The sequence below is a fragment of the Tympanuchus pallidicinctus genome, unplaced genomic scaffold, assembly GCF_026119805.1.
Source record: "Tympanuchus pallidicinctus isolate F22 unplaced genomic scaffold, pur_lepc_1.0 scaffold21, whole genome shotgun sequence".
NCBI classification, from domain to species: Eukaryota; Metazoa; Chordata; class Aves; order Galliformes; family Phasianidae; genus Tympanuchus; species Tympanuchus pallidicinctus.
This window is the reverse complement of record NW_026294733.1, coordinates 12380709-12390899: the sequence shown is the minus strand read 5'-3', so window position 1 is coordinate 12390899 and position 10191 is coordinate 12380709. Positions and strand designations below refer to the sequence as shown.

The 10191-nt window shown below is 60.0% G+C and overlaps 1 protein-coding gene across 2 annotated transcripts in view; it reads right to left on the bottom strand.

The window, feature by feature from the left end:
* Positions 1 to 2800: 2800 nt before the first annotated feature.
* Positions 2801 to 10191, bottom strand: part of CXXC5 (CXXC finger protein 5) — a 28030-nt gene continuing 20639 nt past the window's right edge. The window contains exons 2-3 of one of the 2 annotated variants that reach the window (XM_052684525.1): positions 7357 to 8367; positions 2801 to 3835 (exon numbers count right to left, since the gene is read on the bottom strand). In XM_052684525.1, coding sequence (XP_052540485.1) covers positions 3791 to 3835; positions 7357 to 8142 — 831 coding nt within the window. In that variant the 5' untranslated portion in view covers positions 8143 to 8367 and the 3' untranslated portion in view covers positions 2801 to 3790. The remainder of the gene's footprint in view (positions 3836 to 7356; positions 8368 to 10191) is intronic. The other variant, XM_052684526.1, reaches the window with a different exon arrangement.

Below are 10191 nucleotides of genomic sequence, written 5' to 3'. Positions count from 1 at the left end.
GCGCCGCGCTCACGGCTTGGAACCAACGCGGAAAATGGTCACTTCAGTGGCGAAGGGAGAAAATGGAGGTGGAGAGCAGAGCCCACAGCCGTGCCCTGCACCCAGCAGTGTCACCCAGCTCCTGCCCCTTCCCTGCTCCCTTTCGCTGCCCGCGGGATGGCTGCTGTCCCTGCCCCACACGGCCCCATCGCCTGCCCTGGACCGGGGTCCACCCCACATCCCCCACTCTGCAGAGCATTGTGGCCACGCCAGGCTCCCGCAGAGCAGCCGTGCCGCCCCGTCACACAGGCACGTACTGCCAGCAGAGCCAATTTAAACCTCCCCCTGCGGCTGTCTCCGTGTCGAAATGTCAGGGCTGGCCGCGAGCAGCGAGTCGTGCTGCCGCTGGGAGCCCAGCATGCACAGGAGCTGCTGGGAGACGGGGCTGCACGGACCGACGTGGAGCGGGGGCTGTGGGAGGAACCCACATCCACCCCACAGCCCACCAGCCCCTCTCCAGTGTTGCTGGTGAGCGTTGGCCACCCCTGCTTGCACCACGTTACCCACAGCCACCAGTCAAATAACAATCCATCATGGCTGTGCCTCGCAGGCCGTGCCAGCGCCATATGCAGACAGGTGAGGCCGTCTGCAGCCAATCCAGCCCTGGCCTTGCCGTCACGGAGCCACAGAATGGCTGTGTTTGGAAGGGCCCTACAGCCCCCCAGCCCCACCCCTGCCATGGGCTGGCTGCCCCCATCGCTCAGGTTGCCCAGGGCCCATCTGTGGCACGCAGGGATGGGCGCTCACACCTCTCCGAAGAGCAGTGCCACGGCCTCAGCACCCTCTGAGTAATGAATGGAAAACTCAGTGTGCTGAGCGCTAACTCAGCTGCAGAGCAGGCTGTGTGATGGGGCAGCCTGGGGCACGAGTGCTGCACTCACCTGTAGCGTTTGGGGGGGGTGCAGGACCCCCCGGCCCCAGGCTGTTGGCAGCCCCACTGCAAACCCCACGGGCACCTCAGGGCCCAGTCCCCCACTGCTGCTCCTCTGCTCACCCCACAGCGGTGCCATGCTGTGCTACCACGCCATCCCTCCCTTCCTCCCTCCCTGCCGTGCAGAGGCCACAGCAGTTTTCTCCCCGATGCCGCGGCATTTCGCATTTAGTAGCCTCCTTCTGCTGTCACAGGCCGACCTATTTCTCGCAAATCCTGACTGCTCTGCCCTTAAAGCATCCTGACGCAGGGCTGGAGCCGGCCTTGGCGCAACGGCGAGGCTGCGATTAGCGGGATTGGTGTGAACTTTGCAGCCGGCAGACAGCGGCTGGAGGGGCCGTGGGTCGGGGGCCCAGGGGCTCGTCAGGATTAATCAGAGCGTGCTCCTGGTGAGAACCGGGGCCAGAACTGCTTGGTGCCCCCTGCTCTGTGCCACGAGGTGCAGGATGGAGCAGGGGGAGGCGTGCCCTGCACAGCCCAGCACTTGGGACTCGGCAGGGAGGAATCCACGCAGGGAACGGGCCGCAAAGAGACGAGCGTTCTTAGCCCAGGTGTGAAAAACATGCAGCTATTTGGGGAAACTTGGGGCAGAGATGGGAACCGGACCCCTTCCCACAACCTCACCAGCAGTCAAACGGGGCCAGGGCAGAGCCGGGAGCTGCCACCCTGGGCCCCAGCACTGCCGGGCAGGCACAGCCGGTGGGAGGTCACGCCTGGCCGGTGCTGCTTGCGGCCGGCCCGCCATCCGGCTCAGCTGAGGCACATTTTGTTCTGTGCTTCCTGCATCCTGCCCTGAGCCCCGAACCAGGCGGGGGGGTGCGGGTCAGCCCAGGGCCAGGCTGCAGCCCCCGCTGCCCCAACACCGGCACCGCTCGGCCCTCCCCGGGCGCTCCACAGTGGCACGGCCTCCACGCTCTCTGGTCCTTTGTTTCTCCCAAATCTCTTTTCCTAGCTGGGGAAGGCTCTGGCCCGTGTTTCGAGAGCTGTCAGGCATGGGGGCAGCCAGGGCGAGACCTGATGAAGCCTGGGGAGGTCCCCCCGCACCCCCAGGCGCTGCCCTCTGCCCCACTTGTGGGCTCACTGCCCACACGACAGAGCCCACGTACGCACGCTGCCCCACTGCTCCGCTGCCCGGGGCACACATCTGGCCAGCAGATGCTGGAGCCAGGACAAAGCTTGGCTGCACACCCTTCCAGCCAGGGTGACTCTCTGCATGCTCCAGCCCACCCGGCACCCCCATCCTCTGGCTCCAGTGCGATGGGCAGCGCAGCGCAGCCCCCAGCCCGGCACGGCACAGCACAGCGCAGCACAGCACAGCGCAGCACAGCACAGCACAGAACAGCACAGCACAGCGCAGCACAGCACAGCACAGCGCAGCACAGCGCAGCACAGCACAGCACAGCACAGCACAGCACAGCGTGCCCCATCCTGCTGACCAGGCGCTGCAGAGCCATCCCAGACACCGGGCATCTGCTGCCCAGCCACCCACCTCACTCACCTGCAGGAGCTCCCGTTGCTGCACGCTGTCAGTACTTGTCCCGACAGAAGGGTGGCAGGGCAGTTACCTGTGGCACACGAGTCATATTGTTTCACACAAACAAACTGCACGCACACCATGGCACAGCTCCACACGGTCAGGCTGCACGCACTGCAGTTCCCCCCCCGGCCACCCCGCACTGAAAGGAGCAGGGAACCAGCCCCACTGGTGCCGGCAGCCCCATGCCCACCCTCGCCCAGCACGGCCAGCAGCACAGCACCCTGCTGCAACACTGCTGCCCGCAGCCCGGGCAGGTGGCACACAGGGACGGGGAGAAATAACAGAGCTGTGAATAATGACACAAAACATGCATTCATTTTATTCACAAAAACAGCCTGGATCGCTAAAACATTACAAACAGCATTTCAATTTAATGATGTAGAGAGCTGGAGACGGGGGTTTGAACAGAAGAGAAATATCACTTTTCGTAACTGCTTCAGCACAGCTCCTGCAATATTGTTTTTATTTTGATTTTAACTTCGGTGAGTTTACAAAAATTGCTTCTAGGAGTAAACCATTGCGATGAGGAGTTTTTCCGCACGCGGTATTTCTTGTCCTATATTAATAAACTAACAATGACGATTTTTTTCCTTTTTTTTTTTCCTTTTTTTTTCCTTTTTAAAATTCTCCTTTTTTTGTTTTCGACGGCCGCCACTTTTGCAGCAATTGTTGCCTTCCATCCTTCATTCCAAACCTCTTGCTGGTTAAACGTGCGCAGGTGAATGGCGAGGAGAGGGGTACTACATCGCTTTAAACATAGTCTCATTTATAAACATGAAGTCGAGGCATTCTAGAAACTATCCACTCTATTGTATGACGGGAAAGAATCAAATAAAAAGTATAAATGAGGGTGCAATTAAACAACTGTGCTAAATTACAGTAGTGCTTATTAGTAACTAGATTTTAAAAGGTTACTGTAAATTTACATTCCCTACACAAGTACTGCATCTTTCACACATAAACAACATCAACACCAAAACACAGAAAGAAACTGATTGTCCATACTCTGTCTATTAAGTCTTGGTACTTTACAGATCCATTGTTTTTTTCTTTTAATTATTTTATTTGAAAAGCAGTTAAATGTCTGACTAGGACTCGAAGATGTTAAACAAACGCAAAAAAAAAAAAAATTATAAAAACAGGAATGAAATTTGCGAGAAAATATTTTTGGTTCTAAAGAGACACAGGTGCATCCATTCATTTCAGCCAAAATCCCTTGCCTGAGACAACACAAGCAAGCAGTGACATTGCACTTGGATGACAGAGCTTTGGGATTCCCGTTCCTACTGAAACCATCTGAACGCAGCTCCTGTAGGAAGCATCACCTTCTGGAAAGGAAGAGAGAAGGGAGGGGCAGGACAGAGGGACAAGGCGTTAGGCGGGCGGCTGCCATCCCCGGGACGTGGGGCCGCCGGGGCAGGGGACGGGCACCCAGCCCTGCCCAGCCCCACAGCTCAGCCCCCCAAGGCTCAGCGTGGGGCTCCCGGCCGAGCGGCCGCAGTGGGGCCTCCACGCAGCCATCGCCCGCCGCCCGCGGCTCCCGCTGCAGGAAAGCCCTCCCGAATGGCTCCCCGTGCCACGCAGGCACAGCCGCACGACCCCCCGCCTCCCCTCAGCCGTGCTGAGCGCCATGGCCGGGCGGGCACGGACAGTCCTGGCCCCAGCGACCGGCCCCCGGAGCTGCTGGGGACGCCGACCCGTCCCAGGGGATTGCCCACCATCCCACAGAGCAGCCCCAGCACCGCCTGCCTCCATCGCGCCGGACGTGGGCAGGGATGAGAGCCACCCATGTGGGCAGCCCCAAGCAGTGCCACCTGCAGCCACCTCCAGGGAAGGGGGGGGAGCCCTGTGGGGCAAAGGCCGCTGAGGAGGGCCCACCAAAGCCCCCTGCTTTCGTTTCTCCACACCCAAACGAGCACGGGATAGCAGTGGCGGCAGCCCCGGCACTGTCCTAAGGCTTGGCGGAGACGTCCCCTGTCCCAGCCCAGCCAAACCCTGCCTGGCCACGAGGAGCGAGCAGTGAGGAACCAGCAGGTTCTCCGACACCACCCAAGAGCTCCCTGAGCCCACACACTGCTGCACCAGAGGCAGACGGGTGCTGAGCCCCTCAGGTCCCTAGCATCGCAGTGGTGTCACGATGGGGAGCACGGCACCATCACAGGGCCACGGCACCCTGCGCAGCTACAGCGCTGAGCCCAGCCCCGCTCCATGGGACAAGCTGCTGTCCCTGCAAGCTGTAACCAAGCGTGTGAGGAACACAAGTGCCTCTGAGCCACGGGGCACGCGGACAGGCAAGGTCCAGCTCTTCGGATACCCCTCCTTCTAACTGCCCTGGGAGGTGTTGGAGACAGCTCTCCACTACCAAGGGGAGACGGACAAACAGCTCTAGTGCAGATACCCAAGGGCAGAGCTTCCCTCATCCCTGCAATGTGACAACAACCATCACACCAGCGTTAGCAGGAGCACCAGTCACCTCACTGAGGCTCTGCCAGATGGAGGACAGCTCTGCTGAATAAGATCCCCACTGTCTGTGGCCTCCATGTGCCTACAGCTCATCAGAAGAGCCCATGGCTACTCGTCCGGGGCCACAGCGCTGCCAGGGGCTGGCTGGGCCCAGAGGAGCCCGGCGGGTGCAGGGTTGTGCTGCCGCCCGCTGCAAGACCTCGACCCGCCTGGCCGGCCCTACCGCCTCGTCCAGCAGCCGCTCCACCAGGACACCAGCAGCGACTGGTTATGCAGGCTCTTTAGATGTGCAGATAAAGCTTAACGGCGGGACAGGGACTTAGCCTGATTTTTATGCTGCCATAAAGGTTTAATTCTATTTTTTTTACTGCTTGATTTTAGATCAATGTTTAATCACAGCTGCAGCCCCCGTCCGGGCTCTCTGAGGACGCTGCTGCCCACAGGAGTGGCTGGCAGACGGAACGGCCCGGCAGGGTCACTGCGGGCTGCTCCTCTGCCACTCAGCTCTGGCACAGCCCTTGCAGCGGGATGACGCCTCACTAAAGCCCTATGAATTTCCCAGCCCGACACCACAACCGCTGTGTGCCAGCAACCTGCTGGGAACCACGGCCCACGGCGCTGCCCACCTCCAGCTCCACAGGGCTGCGGGGCAGGCAGGGGACGGTGGCTCCATCAAGCCAAAACGGGTGATGTGGGCTGAGACTTAACGACACAGGTGGTGCTGGGTCCCAGTGCTGCCATCCCAGCTGCACAGGGCTGCAATCTCATTCATCCCTCCCAAGGAAAAGGCCTGGCACAGGCTGACATCTTGACCACTGCTGCTGCAGGAACACCTGCTCCAAAAATCAGACAACCCAGCATCATCCACCCTCCTCAGCCTCAGCGGCCCTGCGCTCAGGAAGGATAGGACCATCCTCTCTGGGCCCCAGTGCTAGCAGACTAAAAGCCGCAAATGAGCAGCTCCAATCTCAGCCAGATGTAGAATGGGAAAACAAACCAGGGGAGTGAATGTTTCATGGGCTCCCTGTACTATTTATTGTCCCCAAACCAGCACCACGCCGGGAGAAGGGAGCAGCTCCTCTGGCTGATGTGAGCTCTGATTCTATTGACCCGCTTTAGGACTCTTCTGAAGAGATGAACTTTTTTTTCCTTTCTCCCTTTTTCCAGATCACTGACTCAGCAAATTAGAACAAGAATATAATTTAGCAATACAGCGGTTTTTGAAAGACACAGTCCCCCTCTCCTCATCCCCACCGCCCAAATAGATTTTTTTTTTCCCCTTCACGATTCATTCAGAGCTGATGCTAATTGAAAACGTGGGACGTGGTTAAGGAAACAGTGGGTTATCTCTTTGGGAAGAGCAGAGCACAGGCCGTGCCCTCGTGCCAGGACACACGATCCAGCTGATGTCTGCCCTCCACCAGCAGCAGCAGGAGGACAGGGAAGCACAGCAGATGGCTGGATGGGCCACCACAAAGATCACACAGTATGATGGAAGATCTGCAGAGGGGCCTCAACACAGCACAGCCCAGCACTCCAAGCCCTCACTCACAGTGAACTCACTAGAGGACCATGTGCCTGCCGGCCATGCATGGCTCAGGGCAAATTCCAGCCCATCCCATGACCCAGCCCACCCGCCGTTCCTGCAGTCCCCACGCCAGCAATGTGCCTGCCCTGGCTCACAGCAAGGCAGCCCCCAGCCCGCTGGGTGCGTCATCAGCAGCTCCAGGGCCAGCAGTGCTGTGATGGCACAGACCCTGCGGCCGCAAAGCATCGCCCTGCAGAGTGTGGGTGCGGCACGTGCAGGGAATCACGCTCAGCACAACACCCAGAGCAGGGCTGCATCCCCCAGCGCAACAGCCATCCACAACACACACATGCCAGGAAGCACCTCAGTGAACCCCCTGGGATGCTCAAAACAGCGCTGCCCCAGCGCAGCCACAGCGCCGCGCGCCAAATCTGCTCTGCAGCCAAACACGGGGCTCCCTGCTACCACGTGCAACGAAGCTGTGAACTAAAGGACCGGGCCCCAGGCCCACAAACACGGCTTCACATCCCTGCTGCCTGCAGGTCTGTCCTACAGCCGCCCCTGCCACCCTCTGGCCCGTCACCAAGCCAGGAGCTGCTGCCTGGCGTGGGAGCCGCGCCACTGCACCACAACGCTGCTCCAACGCTGACAAAAGGCCCCCGTCACTGGGCATCCCCAGCCCTCAACCAGCACATCGAGGGGACAGGGGGGCTGGGCAGTGTGCGCAATTTGTGGTGAAAACTGATAATGGAAAAGAAAAAAAGTAGGAAGTACCAGGTGTTTTATTATCTAGGGCAAGATCCGAACCCAGGAGAGCTGCCCGAGGAAGGGTTAGGGTGCCTGACAGGGGCCGGTTACCTCCAGTGCTGCAGAAGGCTTCTTTTTGAGTTCTTCACATTTTCGGAATTTGCAAATCTGGTGGCCAGTTTTGCGATTCCTACAACTGCTGCACTGCTCGCAGTTTATCCGTCTTCGGCAGGGCGGGCACATGCCACATCTTTTCCGTTTCTTTTTCCCCGAATTGATGGCAGATGCCAATTCATTCTGCATTGGATACTCTGCCAAGCCAGCCATATGGAGCGCGCTCTCTGCCAGAAACACGCCAGCAGGGGTCATAATGAAAAGGCCTGGGTTGATGGGAAAAGCCCCCAGGTAAGGAAAATCAGAGGGGCTGTTCATTGTCTCTGCAGCTGAGACTGCCTCCATATCAGAGATACCAGTCCCATGGTCGCTTGCTAGAGGAATATGCTCTTGTACCACTCTTTTGAGCATTTCTGTCGACTGAGCAAACTGTTGTAGGGCATTCTGTCCTTCTGAGGAGATTTCTGCCACCCTGTCTAATTTGCTCAGCATACTAGAGATGTTTTTGTGCTTTGAGGTAGAATTACTTTTATCCACAGTTGCTTCGTTGCCATTAGTTAAGGGGTTGCCTTTCTCTGAATGTTCGCTTACCGAGCTGCTGCTACCAAAGGTGGAATAGTGGGAGAGCGGACGGGACTTCTTAAGACTTTTGTTCAAAGGTTCACTTATTATTCCACTTTTGTTCCTCCTTTCGGAGCTGATGGGGGGATGAGAGTCATCTTGGTTATTTTTTTCCGTCTCTGGCTTGTTCCCAGTGTCTTGATGGGAGCCCGAATTCGACATGGTGCACGGAGCGGAACAACAAAACCAAACCAAAGAAAAGCACCCCAAAGCCCGAGCGGAAGCCCCCCGAAGCCCTTCTGGCAGCACCGACACAGCGGCCACCGGACAAAGCTCACACGGGAGCGCTCATGAACGGGGCGGGTCCTCCAGGCTCGGCCGCAAAGGTCTTCAGCACAGCTTCAGTGCAGAGACATACTCCGCGGCTCTGATACAAAACATACGGCTCTGGAAGTAGAAAATAAAAGAGAGTTAGTCCTGGCAAGAGCAAACGAGCTTTTCAAAGCAGCTCTTCCTCCCCCTGCAATGAAACTCTCAGCGCCACGAACAAAGAAACTCCAGGGAACGGACTTCGGTGGAGATCCGTTCCGCTGCTCTCTAAAAGGGTCGCCATCCAGACAGAGATCGGGGGGCACAAAGGGCCGGCAGCAATGTCACCGCACTGCTGAAGGGCTCCCAGCGCTGCCTCTCCTCCCCCGGGGCCCAGAGCCCCACAGCAGTCACAGGGCTCCCGTCCTGCTCTGCTCCAGCAACACGCAGCCCTGCAGGGCTGATGCCTGATGCAGGACGGAGCTGGTGCGTGGCACGCTGCCCGTGGCTCTGCTCACCATCCCCCCGGGCCCTCGTCCCCAGGGCAGCGCTCACACCGGCACCAGGAAGGGGAAGGGAGGCGAGCTGCAGCGTGCACCTCCTGCCCACCCAGCGGTGCCGTGCCCCACATCCCCTGCCCACACATCACTGCAGGGAGGTGACGAGAGAGCTCCCTCGGCACAGATCCCCGCAGTGCTGCAGCCCTGGGGGGTGAGGGGCAGCTGGGCCCCGGCGTGGCCGCCAACACTTGTTGTGAAATTCCTCCTCCTCCCCTCCCGAGCACGCACGCATGCACGCACGCACAGGCACTGCCAGAGTAATCAGGCTTTAGAGAAAAGCTCCAGGGCTTAGCGGAGCAGGAACCCGCGTCCCCACCCCAACAGTGGCTGGGGGAGGGCAGTGCTGGAGGGGCCCCTCGCCGGTCCCACCAACCTGAGGAGGGCCGGGCGCGGGTAGGCAGCGTTCCTGCAGCCCCCCTGCAGCAGCCCCAGGCACACAGAGCTCAGTGGGACCCCACGACCCTCGGCACAGCCTGGCGGTGCCCACACTGTGCCACAGCCCAGGGCGCTGCCTACGGACGAGCCCAGCAGCAGAGCCGTTGGATGCAGACGGGGGCGAGGTGCCTGTGCCAAACATCACATTACTGGAACAGGAAGACAGCCCATCTCACCCCGACGCAGGAGACAGCTCGCCTGCGGAGAAAAACACCCCCACCCTCGCACTAAAACCGCTTGCTTCAGCTGCTGTGGGATTTAAGATGCAGCGCGGATCGATGCAGGACTCGGGTTCCAGCCCGCAGCTCTCCGATTCACGTGGGAGGGAGGGAGGGCTGCGGCGCAGGACAGCCTGCCCTTCCCGGCCGGCAGCCACGTGGGCAGCGCCGCAGCACAGCCAGGCCGGGCAGCGAGAGGAGGGCGGCGAGGCCGCAGGGTGCCGGGCAGCAGCAGGCCTGGGCAGCTCCTGCGGCACTGGGATGGGTCACACCTCAATGACAAAAGCTGCGGGTGCCGGGGCCAGGAGGGGAGCGCGGCAGGAAAAGCATCTAACGGGAGGATGTGAGATAAAGCAGCCCGGCGGCATTATCTCACGCCCGCCTGCGACCGCCTTTCCTGCGGCCCTTCTCCTCTTCCGCCCCTCGCAGTGGTGGCCCCGCTTGCCCTGCAGCCCAGCCCTGGCACCGAGCAAAGGAGATGGGGCTGAGGGCCTGCAGAGCAGAGCCTACCAGGCCTCGGATTGTGGCACCACGCGCCCAGGCTGGGATGATAGGCCGGGGGTCCCCAGCCCCACTCGCAGCAGTGCAGAGTGCCGGCGCTGCATGGAGCAGGGCTCGCCCCCAGCACCACTGCCCAGCGCCCCCCGAACATCCCTGGGCTGGCGGCAATGTGCCCACTGCTATGCGACGCGGTCCCACCCCCAGCTCTGCGTGCACATGGCCAGGCATGGCTGCCCGGCGGGGATCTG